Raw genomic sequence first — 20,351 nt, 5'->3', positions numbered from 1 at the left:
GAGTAGTGTGTGTTATTGATGGAGTAGTGTGTGTTATTGATGGAGTAGTGTGTGTTATTGATGGAGTAGTGTGTTATTGATGGAGTAGTGTGTGTTATTGATGGAGTAGTGTGTGTTATTGATGGAGTAGTGTGTTATTGATGGAGTAGTGTGTGTTATTGATGGAGTAGTGTGTTATTGATGGAGTAGTGTGCGTTATTGATGGAGTAGTGTGTTATTGATGGAGTAGTGTGTTATTGATGGAGTAGTGTGTTATTGATGGAGTAGTGTGTTATTGATGGAGTAGTGTGTTAGTATTGTGAGCGCGCAGAATCAGACTGAATGAACGATCTGAATGAATCTCACTGTTCGTCTCACTTCATCTCTTCTTTTGCCGTTCATTCTGTTCTTTCACTAAATGAATCTCACCCTCCTCTTCTCCTCCTACGCTCCGCCTGGTCTTCACCGGTTCTCTCACGTCTCTGTGTGTGTCGTCCTGCCGTTAGAGGGACGTGGATGAGACGGCACAATATGTGAGTATGAGCTTCAGCTTCAGCTTCAGAGCAGCTCATGAAATCACAGCTGAGACAGAAACATCCCAAATCCATCAGAGCCACCGCATCTGAGCCGCTTCACTGCATGAGTGTGTGTGTGTGTGTGTGTGTGTGTGTGAACCTCTCATACTGGAGAGGGCTTTTATAGGGCCGTTTGAATGCAGACCATGAACTGAGAAGTTTATTAAAGAAAAATACTGCTGGAGAGTATGGAAGGAATGAATGAATGCATGAATACATTAATTAAGAAATGAAAGATTGAATGCATGAATGAACGAATGTATGCATGCACCAGTAACATATAATCAGAGCAGGTGTCGGGTCAGAGATCATTGGTGAATGTTGTTGGCATCATGTTTACACTGAACCCTTGTGTGTTCAGGAGCTGATCATCGAGGATCTGCAGCCAGAGACGCTGTACTCCATCAGTGTGGCGGCCTACACCGTCAAGGGTGACGGAGCTCAAAGCGTCGCTCATCTGGTGCAGACGCCCGTCGCATGTGAGTGTGTGTGTGTGTGTGTTGAGACGTTCAGGGACAGACGGACTCTTTTAGCTCAGTTACAGGTGCTGTTTGTGTGACAGATATCAGTGAAACTATCGCCCAGCGATGTATTAATAATTGGACTTCATCTGCATACACTCATGTAAAGCAATTTACAGTAAATAGCAAATCTCAACTGCTTGATTGCTTGTGCTTGAGTCAGTGTGACATTCTAACTGTGAGTTTGTGTGTGTTTGTTTCCTCCAGTACCAGCTCGTCCCGTTCTGTCCGTTCAGCTGGTTAATGAGACGTCTGCGGCTGTGTTCTGGACGACCCAACAATCCTCCAACCCTCTGCTAGAGATCCTGGGCTTTCGTCTGACCTACGGCCTTAAGAACGACTCCCAGTCTGTCTCTGTTGACGTCAGACCTGAAGAGCGTCAGCACATCGTGAGCGACCTGCGTCCCGGTGGCATCTACTCATTCCTCCTGGCCGCTAGAGGGCGCTCTGGATACGGCGAAGAGGCTGAAGAGGAGCTTCCGGTGCCCGAGTTTCCTCCCAAAGGTTTCCCGCAGCTGTCGGAGCATGTCAATGCCACCTGCTGCTCGCTGCAGTTCACCTGGCTTCCTCCGAGCGGCGTCTATACGGGATACACGCTCGCGTACGAGGAAGCGGGTGGTGGCATTGAACCGCGGACGCTGACGGTACCGGCGGACGTGTCCAGCTACACCATTCACGGGCTGAACCCGGACCGGGCGTACGCTGTGAGAATGTCGGCTCACAACGGCGCTGGCTCGGGCCCGTATAGCCCACAGGTGCTGTACCGAACGACGGCTTTCGACACAGGTACGGCTGGTGAGCGGCACAGAACGAACCCCAACACCACCCGCAACTAACCCCACCCAACCCATCACCAGTGGGCGGAGCACAGGTAACACTCGGCCAGTCGTTGGGGGGTGGAGGGTCGAGGTAAGTGACAGGTGTCAGTCACAGTCCGTCTCGGAGGACGAGCGCTCAGGTTCACAGTAAGACAGGAGACGGTTTCTTTTCCTTCGTCCTCTATAATGAGTTCCTTCACTGCCGTCCATGTCTGCATTTCCCAACACTTCCCAGTCCAGTTTGCGGTGTGGCACAAATAAAATACATGTTTGTGTGTTTGTGTGTAATTGCGGTTTGTGTCTCACCTCGACTTCCTTCCTTCCACATAACCTTCATTAGCAGCGCGTGAATCTGGGCCGGCTCTCCCTGGAACTGCCGCATATGTGTCCGTCCGTCTGTGACCGCCATACGCTCACCTTCTTCCTCCCCCACAATTCCCTGCACAGGCCTCGGCGCACGCGGCGGACTCGCACACGTCTGCTCCCCCACGGTTCGGCTCACCTGGTCCTGTGTGTGTGTTGAAGTTCTTGGATTGCGCGAGTCTCACGTGTGTGTGTGTGTGTGTGTGTGTTTTTGGACAGACGTGCCGAGGAATTTCTCAGTGAATCTGGCGACTAAGACGAGTGTGTTGCTGACGTGGGAGTTTCCAGAGAGCAGCGCCCCCTATCGCTTCACTGTGAGTTCTGTGTCTGTGTTATGATATTTATTTTAATTGAATATTAGGAAGTCAAAAAAGAGATGAATCTCTGACAATAACATCAATAACATAAACACTAGATGAATTTACATTTCAAGTCGAGTTGAAAATGCTGCCTAGATAAACTTCCAAAAACTTGTTTTCCAGCACAAATATCTAAACATTCTTAAGATACATTTACTGGAGAAGAGGAATGACTGAAGATATTAGGACAAAAAAGATAAAAATAATCCTTTTTAGCACCTAAACTTTGGAACAATCTTCCTAGCATTGTTCGGGAAGCAGACACACTCTGTCAGTTCAAATCTAGACTAAAAACACACATCTTTACACATAACGCATTATCTACATTATCACATACATCTACAATTTTTCTGTATTATGCGGACCAGACAAGTAATTTGGCAATATCACTTTGTAAAAAGACCAAGCGTCTGCGCACATACACACTCAAACACTAAATGATCGACAAGAATACGTTAAAGGTCTTCGGTTTTCAGTAGGGAAGGCGTCATTTAAGCGTTAATAATTAACCATTTTTAAAACTGAAGTGATTCAATCAAAAACCTACTTTAGCTCGATAATAATATTTTCTTAGAGCTGCTTTAAAGCCAAAACAACGTCAGTTAATTTTCCTATTATCACTGTGAAGCTGCTGTGAAACAATCTGTATTGTGAAAAGCGCTATATAAGTGAAGATGACTTGACTTTAAATGAGTTTGTGTTTAAAACAAGAACAAATATCTGCCAGTGGAGTCAGAAAAATAATCTGGTTTTCTCTTTGAATGAAGTTTATTTTTCTGACTCTGTAGGCAGATATTTGTTCTTGTTTTAAACACAATCTCACTTCATTTTTATAATTTTTTTGACTTAATATCTTCAGTCATTTCTCTTCTCCAGTAAATGTATCTTGATCGAAGAATGTTTGGATATTTGTGCTGGAAAACGAGACAGAAACACTGAGGAGGAACAGTTTCTGCTCAGTGGGTTTGGAACAGAGCTTGTGTTTCTGGATTAAATTGTAAAGCCCATGTGAAGACCAGCTCAAACACAGCGGGATGTTTTTAGATTCACTAAACCTGACTGCAGCACATCTGATTCGGGGTTAGTAAACCAGGCTTCTCCAGAGTATCTGATGTCGTGCTAGAAACGTTCGCTCTCGTCCTCAGGTGGAGTACAACCGGCAGAAGATGGAGGTGGACGCCCGTCTGAGGAAGGCGGTTATTCCGAACCTACAGCCGGACACCAGTTACGACTTCAAGATCACCAGCCCCGAGGGGAACATGGGCGGACTCCGACACCGCATACACGCCAAGACCTCGCCGCCCATCCTGATCCGCCGGCCCGAGGTGGACCACACGCGAGAGGCCGAAGCCACCGTCACCATCATCCTGCCGTCACTGGACACCAGGAGCAACGTGAGGTGCGAACGGCCTGATCAGACGCTCTCTGCTGCAGTGCACATGCGATTACAGTACACGGAGAGGACGTATGAATCATGCATGACGTGCGCACACATACGTGCAGGAATCATCCAGTTGCTGCACTGTGAATAATTCAAACCCGCAGTCAATTTGTGTTTCTGGCTGCGTCCGGCTGCTGAGCTCAGGAAGAAAATCATTGGGGCTCCCAGTGCAGCGCTGAAATACTGCAGCACACACACTTTACAGCGCTCGCCGTTCAGACAAATCTCTCCGCGGCGCGCGCTTCCGCTTCTCGCTGTTCATGAAGATACATGTTAGACAAAACAGCAGCGCCGCAGCAAAAGAAACGGTGCTTCATCTGTGAGTGTGAGATGATAAATAAACGACGTTCCTCGCTGATCACACTCAAAAACAGCTCGCAAATGACTCCCAAACTCCTCAACCACGAGCCATTTTCATATCTGAGCTAAAAACAAGATCTCTTGTGCTGCAAGTGAAGAATATAGAAGTGTATGAAAACATAAAATAATAATTTAGTCAGAAGTACTTTACGGTTTCATCTAACAACAATTAATGTTAGTTGTCACATTGCATGATTAAAAGTATCTGTTAATATTTTTATTAACTAACATTAACAAACATAAATACAGAAACGAATGCGTTAGTTAATGTTCGTCATTGCATTAATTAATGTTGACTAATGGGACCTTATTGTAAATTGCCAAAAGAATCATTGAAGGAATCGTTGAAGAATCATTAAATTCATGTTGATTCGCAGTCGGGAACATCAGTCACAGCTGAAACGAATGTGTGTGTGGAGCGGCGTCACGTTCATTAGCGTTCATTAGCGCGCGGCTCGTGTGGTTAATGAGATCTCGAGATCTAACATGTTGCTTCTGTACCTGCAGGAACATCTATGTGGTGGTGGTTCCTCTGAAGAGAGCCAGAGGAGTGATTCGCCATCTGAAGAGCCCAGACGAGATGGACCTGGAGGAGGTAGAGCGACCCTCACCGTCTCACTAGCTATAGATTTACACCCAAAGTTGTGAATTTAACTTGTGCATAAAACTGGAATAAAACATTTGCGAATAAAGCAGCTTCATGAGAACAAAATCGTCACTTCATGGGAAACTGGTGCAAAATATCAGTAATAAAAATGTGAGTTGCTGCAATCGGGCTCATTTTCTCCTCCATCATAAATGAGTTTGTCTCAGAGCGTCAGACGAAACACAATAAACACTGTCATGTGATCTTGCGTTCGGTGAGATTTTGAAGGATTTATTTGGTAAATGTGTAGTTCATGCGCATGTCTTCTTATCGGGTGACAAATATCAACCTCATATTATGGACATTTTTAGAATTTATGCGCATCTTGGCATTTCCATCCAGAGCTTTTTATGCGATATCCCACATTTGCATAAAAACAGGTGGATGAAAACATAGCTTCTTCTGTTTATTATTATGTGTGAGATCTGACACAAGCAAAGCTCTAACGCAGGTTTGGATGTGTGTGTTGGCTGTCATTGTTGTTTTCACGGGTGTGTGTGTGTGTGTGTGTGTGTGTGTGTGTGTGTGTGTGTGTGTGTGTGTGTGTGTGTGTGTGTGTGTGTGTGTGATTCGCTCCGATCTGCTCATTCTGCTGGAATATTGTATGAAACTCCGGAGATTTGACTTTCTCCTGTCGGAGGTCGTGCAGGTGAATGTGAGCGTTTGCTCGCGGTCAGAGATTCTCAACAGATCAGTGAACAGACATAATGCAGGGTGTGAACACACATGAGACAGGACAGCATGAGAAAACGGCTGAAAACAGGAACATCATTCAGGCACAATAACACACCTGCAAACTCACAAGAGCTGGAAAAGGTGACGTGTTGCCGAAAGAAGTCTGTCTGTGGGCTTCATCGTCTCTCAGAGGAAAACTTTTAACATGTAAACGAAGCATTCAGGTGCACTCCGACAAGAAAACAAAGGGAAAAGGCAATGTTTTTGCACACCAGCCACAACTTGCTGGTCCAAAAGTTTATTTCTTTAGTCCTTTGGCTGCACAAGTCCGTTTTCACTGCTTAGCAATGTGATCTTTCTTACAGCATTTAATTTAATGCAACATGACACCTACTGTAGCGGCAGATAATCATGATATATGACCAGGGTGAAGTTCATACGCAAATATTAAATACCATTATAATATTTATTAAATGTCTCATATGTAGGTTTTTTTATGGTTGCGGACATATGGAAGATGAACTTAAAGGGTTAATTCACCAAAAAATGACTTTTACTCAAATTACTCAACCTCATGTCGTTCCACACCCGTAAGACCTTTGTTCATCTTCAGAACACAAATTAAGATATTTTTGATGAAATCTGATTAGGCCTGCATAGCCAGCAATGGCATTTCCTCTCTCAAGATCCATTAATGTACTAAAAACATATTTAAATCAGTTCATGTGAGTACAGTGGTTCAATATTAATATTATAAAGCCACGAGAATATTTTTGGTGCCAAAAAACAAAATAATGACTTATATAGTGATGGCCGATTTCAAAACACTGCTTCAGGAAGCTTCGGAGCGTTATGAATCAGCGGAGCGCAAAAGTCAAGTGATTTTAGCAGTTTGACACACGATCCGAATCATGATTCGACACACAGATTCATAACGCTCCGAAGCTTCCTGAAGCAGTGTTTTGAAATCGGCCATCACTATATAAGTCATTATTTTGTTTTTTGGCACCAAAAATATTCTCGTGGCTTTATAATATTAATATTGAACCACTGTACTCACATGAACTGATTTAAATATGTTTTTAGTACATTAATGGATCTTGAGAGAGGAAATGTCATTGCTGGCTATGCAGGATTTCATCAAAAATATCTTAATTTGTGTTCTGAAGATGAACAAAGGTCTTACAGGTGTGGAACGACATGAGGGTGAGTAATTAATGACATTATTTTCATTTTTGGGTGAACTAACCCTTTAATTATCATATCAAAGACACACATGGTAATGACATCATCACTACAAGATTCTGAAGATAAACGATCTTAAAAATTAAATACATACAAAAATGTCAATCAGTTAGAAAAAAGACGTGATTATTTTCATCAGACAGGAGCATCAGACGCTTCTTCTCTGACGGATTCAGTGCTGATGTTGTTGCAGCTGCTGAAGGACATCAGTCAGAAGCAGCGAGACCCGCGGCAGCGTCAGGTGGACCTGAGGAGAGCTTACATCACGGCCCGCTTCACACCCGCCACCCTGCCCGCCTTCTTCACGCTGGGCAACCAGCAGGACTACGGCGGCTTCGAGAACCGGGCCCTAGAGGCGGGTCAGGAGTACGTCTTCTTCATCCTGGCTGAGCTCAACTCCACCACCGGGGTAAGATGTGCCGACTGTGTGTGTGTGTGTGTGTGTGTGTGTGTGTGTGTGCGCAGGTGTAACGCTCTTGTGTTTGTGTGTTCAGAAGATGTTTGTGGCCAGCCCTTACACCGACCCCGTGATCGCGCCCGACTCGGACCCGCAGCCTCTGGACGCGGGCGACGGCCTCATCTGGGTGGTGGGACCCGTCCTGGCCGTGGTCTTCATCATCTGCATCGTCATCGCCATCCTGCTCTACAAGAAGTGAGTCTGAACGGAACATGTTATCATGTGACCCGTGTGATTGATTGATTGATTGATCATGTGACCCGTGATTGAGAGTCTCTTCATGCAACACGGTTTTGATAGATTGTGTTCATAAGTGTACACCCCTGCAAGATCTTGATCATTTAGAAAAAATACTAAAATACTTCTATTAATACAATATAGTTAATGTTAAAATCACCACTAAAACATTTTTAAGATCTGTTAACATTAGTTAATGCACTGTGAACTAACATTGATATGAACAGGTTAATAAATGCTGTATATAAAAATATATTTTTTTATTGTTAGTTCATGTTAGTAAATGCATTAATTAATGTTAACAAACTAGACCTTATTGTAAAGTGTTACTATAACATCATACACAGCTTTATCAGAGCAGGGCTTAATAAACAATAAAGCAAAGCAAGTTTTAAAATGATAAAGATTCTGCAGAGGGATATAAACTCATATAAACACGTGCATAGATATACATAATGAAATGTACACTGCAAAAACTTCCTCAGTGTTTCTGTCTCGTTTTCCAGCACAAATATCTAAACATTCTTAAATCAAGATACATTTACTGGAGAAGAGAAATGACTGAAGATATTAAGCCAAAAATGTGTCAAAATGAAGTGAGTTTGTGTTTAAAACAAGAACAAATATCTGCCAATTCAAAGGGAAAACAAGATTATTTTTCTGACTCGCTTCATTTTAATACATTTATTCAGAAAAGGCTTCATATCTTCAGTCATTTCTCTTCTCCTGTAAATGTATCTTGATTTAAGAATGCTAAGGAGTTTTTTGCAGTGGATCTACACTTAAACTGGGTCAGCTTACATGCAACATATGTAAAATAACTATGATCATAAATAAACATACATCAATATGATATTCTGGATGCACTAGTTAGGAGAAGCAGAGATGATGTGAACTGTACGGCAGTGGATCCTGAAGCGCTGTATCTATGACGACAGATTTGGGGACAGAGAGAATAACGTGTGATTAAATATGTAGGAAGCAGCTATTTCTGGACAGGAAGATAATAGAGTCTGAGGTGAAGATTCAATCAGATGAACTGCAGAATGATCTGGATGAAACCAGGCAAGAGGAACCATTCATAGTTATGTTATTATAATATTTATTAGATGTCGTGTTTGTTATGTGTATATATAAGATTAATTATGTTTTAATGCGGTGTTTATAATGGTTTCATACAAATGGAGGTTGGAATTATTGGAAACACTTTACAATAAAGTCCCGTTAGTTAATGCATGAACTATAATTAACTAATATTGAGCAGGACATTTGCGTATTTTTTCATCTTTGTTAATATTAATGTTGATACAGCTGTTCATTCTTAGTTCACGCCCATTAAATAATATTAACAGATACAACTTTTAATTAAATCATGTATTAGTAAATGTTGAACATTGACTTTTCACAGTCTGTGAAGATGTTTCCAGTATTAACATCATAAATCTAGCAAAGCTTTTTATATTTTTACATTTACAATTAGTGTTTTCTTACCTTAACATTTAATTACGGTAAACTAGTTAACACTGTTTTCTAATTCACCAGCTCCCTCATATGAACTCTATCACGGATTATTGGAGCAAATGTGAACACAAAAATTATATATTCTTCTGTTGAACAATGTATAATTTTTCCCAACTATGATGAGTTCTGCTTCTGAGAAAAGAGAAACGCAGACATTCGGGCAGGAGTTTTTCCTCGTGTCACAATAACAGTGCAGTGATGATGATGATGATGATGATGAAGAAGACTCTGGAGTCACACTGGCTAAAACGTGACGCAGATGAAAACTCTTTTATTTGAGCCTCATCTTTATGTAGATTCCAGCTCTGCTCTTCATCAGGTGCATTCTGGGACACCGTCTTCTGGCACACACACACACACACACACACACACCCCGTTTATGCCGGTTCAGTCGTGTCCCAGTTTCATTCTTTGTTTGGATGTGAATAAATGTGAGTGATGTTTCTCGGCGTGAGCTCATTCGGAGCTGTGGCAGGGATCCGTGTTTGCCAAATTGCTGGCGTGACCTTGCTGGCGCCGCGGGGGGAGCGAGCGGAAACGACGGGCCGGTCCGGCTGATAAATCCGCCCTTGGGTCTGATCCATCCCTGCCCCCTTCCATTTAGTCCGGAACAATCTAGTCCCGCGGGGCCGCAGTTAAACTGTCCCCAATGAAGGAGAGCGTTATCTGCAGGAGGTGTCATGTAGCTGCGGCATACAAATGCACTATATTGATTTCTCTCTCTCTCTCTCTGTGTGTGTGTGTGTGTGTGTGTGTGTGTGTGTGCGCGACGTGGCGTTTGATGGGACTCCAGTAAACCCGACAGGTAAGTGAGATCTGATCCCTCATCTCTGAGAGAAGATTAAAGCTCTTATTTGAGGCAGAACACCCTTCAATCCCTGTAGCCTGCTTTATTTATGTTGTTCTGCGCTTTGATTTGATTTCTGTCCGTCGAGTCTCGTTAATAACACACATTCTGTGTGTGTGTGTGTGTGTTTTCACTCATTAGCAAACGCAAGGACTCTGAGCCGGGAACCAAATGTTTGCTGAACAATGCCGAGATGATGGCTCACCATCCCACCGACCCCGTGGAGATGAGACGCATCAACTTCCAGACACCAGGCATGCGCACACACACACACACACACACACACGTGCAGACGGTCTCGTGGTCTACTGTCTACATAGGCAGCATCTTCACACTCGACTGATTTATTCGTCACACTCCTCACATCGAGACGCTCAGATCTGTCAATCACTTTCAGCTCAGCCTATAGCGAGAGATTGGGGCGTGGCTACTGTAGTGGGTCAGATGGGTTTATTCGTCTTTTACACTTTATTTGTTATTAACGATATCGCATGTTGATTCAGCCTCAGTTAGTGTTTGATGATGTCAGTGTCATTTTTTGTCAAGGAAAAAGAGTTTGTCAACGAACATTTTTCATCATAGTTTACATTAACGAACTCTAATAGTCAGCGTGTCCACCATCACAGCCTGAGCTGAGCATTCTGGGACTGAAGAAGGCAGGATACATCATCAGCACACGAGGTGTTGTGACACTCACTAGGTGTTTCAGCTCTCTCGGTGACGGCAGTCATGTGCGATTCACACACACACCACAGAGCGCCTGTCGTGATGGTTTGTAGGTCATCTCCATGACGACCGCTGTGACCTTTGCTCCCGCAGGTATGATGAGTCACCCGCCCATCCCCATCTCTGATCTGCCCGAACACACGGAGCGCCTGAAGGCCAACGACAACCTGCATCTGTCGCAGGAGTACGAGGTGAGTAACGCAGAGAGACAGGCGGGAGAGAGTGACCTTCATCGCCGGCGCTGTGAGAGGAGAGGAAGCTGTTCATGCTGAGCGAGAGAAACGGCAAAAGAACAAAACACACATCAAACACAAACAACATAGATAGATTGATTGATTGATTGATTGATTCTCTCTGTCTCTCAGTCGATTGATCCTGGTCAGCAGTTCACATGGGAACATTCAAACCTGGAGGTGAACAAGCCGAAGAACCGCTACGCCAACGTGATCGCGTACGACCACACGCGTGTCGTTCTCGCGCTGGCAGACGGTACGACCTCTGATGACCTCATTTGATCAATTCAGTGTGTTTTGTGTGTTCTCTTCCATATGCCAATAAACTCTTTCTGTCTTTCGGCACAGCTGTGATGTTTTCCTGTTTTCTCCCTAGGCATTATGGGTAGTGACTACATCAACGCGAACTACATCGACGGTTACAGGAAGCAGAACGCGTATATTGCCACCCAGGGGCCGCTGCCGGAGACCTTCGGTGATTTCTGGCGGATGGTGTGGGAGCAGAGAGCCGCTTCAGTGGTCATGATGACTAAACTAGAGGAGAAATCCCGGGTGAGAGAGACTCTAAACACGACCTCAGAGCGCTGAGAGTCTCGAGCTGGTCTTCATGTCACGCTTTGCTCTTGTTTAGATCAAGTGTGATCAGTACTGGCCCAGTCGCGGCACGGACACGTACGGGGCGGTTCAGGTCACTCTGCTGGACACGATGGAACTGGCCACGTTCTGTGTGCGAACCTTCTCTCTGCATAAGGTGAGACGTTCCTATTCTATCGTCGGTCTTCACACAGCGTCCCGTCGTCTTCATCAGTCCAACAATGCTTCGTTTTCTGACCCCGCTGACAGAACTGAAGCAAAAAATGTAGTGTCGTCTGTAACATCCTGATGTTTTCACCCATCAGAGCGGCTCCAACGAGAGGAGAGAGGTCCGGCAGTTCCAGTTCACGGCTTGGCCCGACCACGGCGTTCCCGAATATCCCACTCCATTCCTGGCCTTCCTCCGCAGGGTCAAAGCGTGCAACCCGCCGGACGCCGGTCCCGTCATCGTCCACTGCAGGTCAGCTTCAGAGCGTCACACGTTTGTGTTTCACTGGCACTCCAAAGCAAACTCCTGCGTTTTGACATCGATCCGTGATCTTCCCCAGGGCCGATGATAAATGCGCTGTAAACACTAATGTGTGCTTTATTCCCTCTCAAATGCTTCAGCCTGCAGAGTAAGACTGTTCTGCTTGTTATATAAGAGAGTTGCTGTGTTTATTCATTTATTGAGGACACCTCTCCACTTCTGCAGACTAAACTAGTCTGTCCTCAAATCCACCCGGAGCCGCTGAAGCGCTCAGGCATTGCTGAAGGAAACTGCTTGTTAAAGGGATAGTTCCTCCAAAAATGAAAATTATCCCTTGATTTTCATCCTATAAATGTTTTAAATATGGATAATTTTCTTACAAAAACACATCGCTTTGCTTCAGAAGGCCTTTATTAACCCTCTGGAGCCGTATGGATTATATTCATGATCAAAACACCACCCACCCACACCACCCCAAATCATGGAAGAGATATTTTTCAATATATTTCTGATTGTCTTTGTCTGAAAGATGATAGTCATATACACCCAGGATGGCTAAAACATGGGATAATTTTCATTTTTGGGGTGAACTATCCCTTTAATCTTTGTTTCCAACCAGTGATTTGAAGCGCGTATCAAACTAATGTTACATCATTACTGTTTATAAACGTTCCCGTGAGTGTGCGATGATCTCTGAACCCATGAACTAGTGTCTGTAAGGATTCTACCTGATCTCAGAACAGTTTTATACATTTGTAGACATTTTTTAGTGACACATTTGTATAGGCCTGATTAATCAAACTCTCCATGAAACAAGCCCTACAATTGAATAAAATAACATATATTATACAGACACTTCATATTTAATGGTATTGGATGATGTGTTAATTGCATTTAATAATTACATTTTCAATAAAACATTCGCAGTTGTTTTTAAAAGGTGTTTTTACATGCAGTTTTCTGACCAGCAGGAGTCGCCAGCGTGTGCCGTTTAGAGATTCAAAAGAATGAATCATTTTGACATTTTGAAGCAGTTTAGGATTTAGTTTATTTGCACAAATATAAAATATATACAATAAAAAACAAAAGTACAATCCATATACTGTGCAGGGAGAGGCAAAAAACCCAAAGGGCTTATTTAAAGCCTCCACCTAAACAACAACAAAAAACTAACTGCGAAATTAAAGAAAGAAAAAAAAAGCTAAATTATAAATATATAAATGTATATAACTTAAGTTAATTATAGCATGTATATATAATAATAATAATAATGATGATATACTCCAAAAAAAAACCATATAGAGTGCATGAGACATCAATAAACAAAAAAGCACAATAAAATGATTCTTTATACATCTTTTGTAACATTTTAAAGAAGAACATTTTTTCTGCTGGATGAGATAAACCATTCCATAATTTAATATCCCTAAATCGTATAGAATATTGACCTCTACAAGTGAGAATTTTAGGAAGATGAAAATCTGAGCATTGACGAGTTAAGTGACAGTTAAAATACATCTTAAATTGCTCTGGAATGTTACCTTCATGTGAATATATCTTAAAAATAAAGACACAAATTTGAGAAATGTTAATATCATAAACAGTGAGAACCTGAAGTTTCTGAAATAGAGAAGCAGATGAAGTATATGCATTTGACCAGGTTGCAATCCTAACAAAACGTTTCTGAAGGATAAAGATTTTTTTGCAACTGATTCAATTGATTCCAAGCATCACTATCAGACACACACACACACACACACACACACACACGCACACTTTCATAGTAGTTTAGTATGTTCACACACTCAGATTACACACTCAGTTTCCTCATACATGTTCGGCATCATGCGTGTTCCTCTGTAATCTGGATTGCTGGATTACAGTTACTGAAGTTATTAGACTGTATAATCCCAGTGTTTTGTTGTGTCAGATGAATGCGTCTGTAAATCAGATATCAGTAACCAGAAACAGATCGGGGGAATTATGCCGTGGTGTTTTCCGTGTGTGTGTGTCTCAGCGCTGGCGTGGGCCGCACCGGCTGCTTCATAGTGATCGACGCCATGCTGGAGCGCATCCGTCACGAGCGGACGGTGGACGTGTACGGTCACGTGACCCTGATGCGCTCGCAGAGGAACTACATGGTGCAGACGGAGGATCAGTACGGATTCATCCACGAGGCGCTGCTGGAGGCCGTGGCCTGCGGGAACACGGAGGTGGCGGCGCGGAGCCTGTACTCCTACATACAGACGCTGTCGCAGGTGGAGGCGGGAGAACACGTGAGCGGAATGGAGCTGGAGTTCAAGGTTCATTATCGACTAATAATGACACACTATAGAAGTGATATTGAGCTTGATGTTTCTCCTCTTTGATCAGCAAACAACAAAAAGATATTTTCATTAAAAACATTAATACACCTTTGACCAGTAGTGTAGATACATAATTTCCATACAATAAATAAAAATGTTTTGTTTATTTCACTGTTTGGATCACCAGAATTTGAACATGAATTTTCATATTTTACTGCACATCAGTTTGAGATTAAAAGTTTGTGTAGTACATAAATAGTGGTTATAAGCAGTTAAAGTAAACCATGAAGGCCTGTTGAAGTGTTTCCAGGACAGTTTTAATGTGACTTTCATATAACAAACATAAAGTTTTAGGGTGTCGGTTGCCGTTACACTGTGGTGACCTCAGCCGTGACCCCTGTGACCCCTTCACCTTATTCGGGTGTGTTTGTGTCTGTCAGCGTCTGGCCAACACTAAAGCACACACCTCCCGGTTCGTCAGCGCTAATCTGCCCTGCAACAAGTTCAAGAACCGGCTGGTGAACATCATGCCGTACGAAACCACACGCGTGTGTCTGCAGCCAATCAGAGGCCTGGAAGGGTCCGACTATATCAACGCCAGCTTCATCGATGGATACAGGTAGACTTTAGCTGCAGTTCAAAACATGATCTGATCTGAAGTGAATAATGACTCAGTACAATCTGTACTGTATACAGCGCTAAAGTCATACAGCAGATAGTTGTGCAGGTGTGTCCGTGTGTCTTCAGGCAGCAGAAGGCGTATATCGCGACGCAGGGGCCGCTGGCGGAGACGACTGAGGACTTCTGGCGGATGCTGTGGGAACACAACTCCACCATCGTGGTGATGCTGACCAAACTGCGCGAGATGGGACGGGTGAGAAGCTCACACACTCCAACCTGTGCTCATTTGATCAGCTGTTTTTAATTTAGTCTTGTGTGAGATTTAGTTTTTAAAATTTTTATTCAACTTTAAGTTTTAAATGACTGGGAACTTTACTCTAGTTTTAGTCAATGAAAACTTTCTCATATCTTAATGTTAGTCATAATGATGTCGGTGTCGTCTCATCTTAGCCATGGTTTTGTTTGGAATGAGCAGTTGCAGTAACATCTGTGTGTCGACAGGAGAAGTGTCATCAGTATTGGCCGGCGGAGCGTTCGGCTCGATATCAGTACTTCGTGGTGGATCCCATGGCAGAATACAACATGCCGCAGTACATCCTGAGAGAGTTCAAAGTCACTGACGCCAGGGTGAGTACAGGCCATCATTTACCGCGGTACGATCACTCAGATCATGTGTGAAGCACCAGAGCATCACAGAGGAGAACTGAGCCGACTGAGTCTGGATTGACCACTGAATTTAATGAGAATGAGAACTTTGTGTGCCGAAAGCGACTTACAAATGAGGAGACCAATAGAAGCAATAAAACCAACAAAAGGGCAATAATATGTGACTGCTGTGAGTCTCAGTCTAGCACAGTCCATGTCATGGGAGTCATCACAACTACATAACTATGTCCTAGCAACTGCCTAGCAACACCCTAGCAACCACCAAGTACAACCTAGCAACACCCTAGCAACCACCCATAACACCATAGTAACTGCCTTGCAACCACATACCAATGCCACTCAGAACACCATAGCAACTGCCTAGCAACCACCTAGAACTCCCTAGCAACACCATAGCAGCCACCCAGTACAACCTAGCAATACCCTAGCAATCACAGCAATGCCACCCACAACACCCTAGCAACCACATAACAACACCCTAGCAACAACCCATAACACCATAGTTACTGCCTTGCAACCACATAACAATGCCACTCAGAACACCATAGCATCTGCCTAGCAACCACCTAGAACACCCTAGCAACACCATAGGAGCCACCCAGTACAACCTAGCAATACCCTAGCAACCACAGCAATGTCACCCTAGCAACTGCTTAGCAACCACCCAGAATACTCTAGCAACTGCCCCATGGCACCCTAGCAATGCCCTAGAAACACATGACACTCATGAATCCTCATGAAGAGAGATTGAGTGATTAGATTCATGACGCTGACATCATGTGTCTCAGGACTCTCACAGCAGCTCAGATCTGCAGATGATCCAACTCATTGTCTTTTTCTCCATAGGATGGACAGTCCAGAACTGTCAGACAGTTCCAGTTCACTGATTGGCCAGAACAAGGTGTTCCAAAGTCAGGGGAGGGTTTCATTGATTTCATTGGACAGGTGCATAAAACCAAGGAGCAGTTCGGTCAGGATGGACCAATCACAGTGCACTGCAGGTAATGATGACACTCAGACTCGACTAACACTAGACTGATAGCCATCACTGATGTATCTGCACAGGTCACACTGTAAACACACACACACACACACACACACTCAGTGTTTGTCTCTCTCTCTGTGTCAGTGCGGGCGTCGGGCGCACAGGTGTGTTCATCACTCTCAGTATCGTGCTGGAGCGGATGCGTTACGAGGGCGCCGTCGACATCTTCCAGACCGTCAAAATGCTGCGCACGCAACGGCCGGCGATGGTACAGACTGAGGTACGGTAAACACACGTCACAGTCATCAAACAGTTCATCATAGACCTGTGGGTCTGGAGAAGATCTCGGCTCATTCTCAGGACAGTTTCTGTTCAACATCCTGTAGAACATATTTCCTCCCTCAGACCCAAAGTACCACAAATACTATGATTCTTCATAGATTTTATTCTATGAAACGTTAGACTGTGCTAGTGATAAACAGAGACATACATGGCAACGCCCTAGCAACCTAGCGACCTAGCACCGTTGCATACTAAAGCTTCAAAATACTGGCGATGCCTTTGCATTTTTTTAAACGGTAGTATCGTAAGTACCGTAAATGTTGTATGTGCGGCAGGTACACTTCAATTTAACATGCGTGCCTGCAAAAACATTACAAGAGACTGCCGTTGACTGTCTGCTGTGCCCTGTGTAGTAAATGCTCTGTAGAATTAGCGCCTTATTGTTTCCTGATGCTTCAGTTAATTTTGCAATGAGATAAAGTTGCACTTGCACGTTGTTGTTCGCAGTGCATTTTATCTGGAGAAAGGGTTTGAAATTCACTTAATTAACATCATAAAATCTTTATATAAGGATGAATTCTCACAGTTTTTCCGTTGCTCATTTGACCACTTCTGGAAAAGATTAAATAGTTTGTTTCTAGAAACATCTTTGCGAACACGATTCAGACAAATGCAATTCCATTCATCAATAAGCTATAGCGGGTTTGTACTCGGTTCTTATCAATCATATCAATCGTGATTTTATAATTATAAATGTATTATATGTTTTAATATACATACTGCTCTCCAGTCAGGGTTAGATATTTCAAGATAGGCTGGCAAAAATGCTCCTGATAATTCGTGACACAAGCAAGAGCGCTGTTTTTGTTTAGTTTCTAAATTAATCTGTTTTTGAACAAATTGGGTGAGTCACTGACTCACTAATCCATTCATTAAGACAGTCATTTGCTTCGTTCCTGAATGAATCAGCCGTTTTGAACGAATCGGTTGAATGATTGACTTAATCATTAACACTTGCTGCCACCTACTGGCGACTTTAGTCTCCCATCTAAAAGTAGGCCTATTCTATAATTTTTTTACCATCTAAAAGTAGGTCTATTCTATCATTTTTTTCCACCAACATTTTTATTTCTATATTCAAATTTTTATATTTGAAACATTAATATCATAACATTATTTATGCAATTGTAATTGAAGTGTAAATGCATAAATACAGCTTCTGTGCAGTGCTAAGATGAATTTTGTTTACAATGATTAATTTGATTGGTAATAAAAGCCTGTTATTCATTCTCATTAATGAAGTATTCAGAGAAAAATCTGGTCTGTTTTCATGTTTTTATGAAAGTTTGGTTAATTTTGTATACTGCATGGTATCGCGTTACTACTTGGTATCGTGATACTTCAGCTGGTATAGTATTTTAAGACCTTTTTATGGTATTGTGACAACCCTACTAGCAAAATCCTTGCAACAACCCACAAACACCCTTACAAATTCCTAGCAACACCCTTACAACCACCCAGAACATCAGCATAGTAACTGTTTAGCAAACCACATAGCAGTGCCATAGCAACCACTAATAACACCCTAGCAAATACACAGAACACCCTAGCAAATGCCTAGCAGCCACCCAAAATACCCTAGAAACTGCCTAGCAACCACTTAACAATGTCCTAGCAACACCCTATCAACCATTGAGAACACCCTTGCAACTGCCTAGCAAAACACATGCAACCACCCAGGGCAACCTAGCAACACCCTTACAACCACCCAGAACATCACCATAGTAACTGTTTAGCAACCACATAGCAGTACCATAGCAACCACTGATAACACCCTAGCAAATACACAGAACACTCTAGCAAATGCCTAGCAGCCACCCAGAATACCCTAGAAACTTCCTAGCAACCACTTAACAATGTCCTAGCAACATCCTATTAACCATTGAGAACACCCTTGCAACTGCCTAGCAAAACCCATGCAACCATCCACAAACACCCTAGCAACACACTTGCAAACACCCAGGACAACCTAGCAACACCCTTACAACCACCCAGAACATCACCATAGTAACTGTCTAGTAACCAATTAGCAATGCCATAGCAACCGTCGATAACACCCTAGCAAATATACAAAACACCCTAGGAGCACCCACAACATCCTAGTAACTGGTTGGCAACCATGTAGCAATTACATACCAATCACTCAGAACAGCCTAGCAACCATCCAGAACACCTTAGTTACCACATAGTATTTGCCTAGCAACAACCCACCCCACCATACCAACAACCCACCACACCCTACCAACCACTCAGAACACCCTAGCAGCTGCCTAGCAACCACATGGCAACACCCTAGCAACTGCATGGCACTCCTAACACCATAGCAACCATCCAGAACACCTTAGTAACTGCATTGCAGCCACATAGCATTTACCTAGCAATAACCCACAACACCCTACCAACCACCCAGAACACCCTAGCAGCTGCCTAGCAACCACATGGCAACACCCTAGCAACTGCCTAGCAACCACACCCTAGCAACCACCCACAACACCCTAGCAGCTGCCTAGCAACCACATGGCAACACCCTAGCAACTGGCTAGCAACCACACCATAGTAACCATCCAGAACACCTTAGTAACTGCATTGCAGCCACATAGCATTTGCCTAGCAATAACCCACAACACCCTACCAACCACCCAGAACACCCTAGCAGCTGCCTAGCAACCACATGGCAACACCCTAGCAACTGCCTAGCAACCACACCCTAGCAACCATCCAGAACACCTTAGTAACTGCATTGCAACCACATAGCATTTGCCTAACAACCACCCACAACACCCTAGCAGCTGCCTAGCAACCACATGGCAACACCTTAGCAACTGCCTAGCAACCTCATAGCACTACCCTTGCAACGACTCATAATACCTTAGCAACTGCATAGGTGCACCCTAGCAACTAACCACAACATCCTAGCAACTGCCTGGCACTCCTAACACCCTAGCAACCACCCAGAACACCTTAGTAACTGCATTGCAACCACATAGCATTTGCCTAGAAACAACCCACAACACCCTTCCAACCACCTAGAACACCCTAGCAGCTGCCTAGCAACCACATGGCAACACCCTAGCAACTGCCTAGGAACCACCCAGAACACCACAGTAATTGCCTAGCAACAACCTAGAACACCCAAACAACTGTCTAGTGCAGAGTTTTGCTACGGTAAGCACCACTCACATTTCCGTCAGAAAATGTACATCTAGTTACTTTTTTATTATGTCAAACACAGAATATAACGTACTAGTGCTGAACAGGGACACACAGGGATAATCAGATGAACAACAAACTTTTAAAAATGAATGTTTTATTTAAGGTCACTTTAGTCCAGAGGCGACCAGTCCTGTTCCTGCAGAGTTCAGATC

At 43.5% G+C, this 20,351-nt stretch overlaps 1 protein-coding gene across 12 annotated transcripts in view; it reads left to right on the top strand.

The window, feature by feature from the left end:
• The window catches only part of ptprsb (protein tyrosine phosphatase receptor type Sb), an 80,959-nt gene that overhangs the window by 58,305 nt on the left and 2,303 nt on the right, over window positions 1-20,351 (top strand). For 6 of the 12 annotated variants that reach the window (XM_067362665.1, XM_067362664.1, XM_067362663.1 and 3 more), the window contains 18 exons: window positions 2,476-2,570; window positions 3,761-4,014; window positions 4,924-5,011; window positions 7,122-7,391; window positions 7,477-7,634; window positions 9,991-10,002; window positions 10,186-10,298; window positions 10,864-10,961; window positions 11,136-11,259; window positions 11,380-11,555; window positions 11,635-11,754; window positions 11,903-12,057; window positions 14,084-14,369; window positions 14,813-14,991; window positions 15,120-15,246; window positions 15,495-15,620; window positions 16,506-16,660; window positions 16,789-16,924. In XM_067362665.1, the coding sequence (XP_067218766.1) occupies window positions 2,476-2,570; window positions 3,761-4,014; window positions 4,924-5,011; window positions 7,122-7,391; window positions 7,477-7,634; window positions 9,991-10,002; window positions 10,186-10,298; window positions 10,864-10,961; window positions 11,136-11,259; window positions 11,380-11,555; window positions 11,635-11,754; window positions 11,903-12,057; window positions 14,084-14,369; window positions 14,813-14,991; window positions 15,120-15,246; window positions 15,495-15,620; window positions 16,506-16,660; window positions 16,789-16,924 (2,672 nt within the window). Of the gene's footprint in view, window positions 1-485; window positions 513-915; window positions 1,034-1,282; window positions 1,862-2,475; window positions 2,571-3,760; window positions 4,015-4,923; window positions 5,012-7,121; window positions 7,392-7,476; window positions 7,635-9,990; window positions 10,003-10,185; window positions 10,299-10,863; window positions 10,962-11,135; window positions 11,260-11,379; window positions 11,556-11,634; window positions 11,755-11,902; window positions 12,058-14,083; window positions 14,370-14,812; window positions 14,992-15,119; window positions 15,247-15,494; window positions 15,621-16,505; window positions 16,661-16,788; window positions 16,925-20,351 lie in introns of all 12 variants that reach the window. The other 6 variants (XM_067362672.1, XM_067362670.1, XM_067362673.1 and 3 more) reach the window with 4 other exon arrangements.

This window comes from Chanodichthys erythropterus, chromosome 16 (genome assembly GCF_024489055.1).
Source record: "Chanodichthys erythropterus isolate Z2021 chromosome 16, ASM2448905v1, whole genome shotgun sequence".
Lineage (NCBI taxonomy): Eukaryota > Metazoa > Chordata > Actinopteri > Cypriniformes > Xenocyprididae > Chanodichthys > Chanodichthys erythropterus.
The sequence above is the reverse complement of the archived record's forward strand: the minus strand, read 5'-3'. Positions and strand labels throughout refer to the sequence as shown.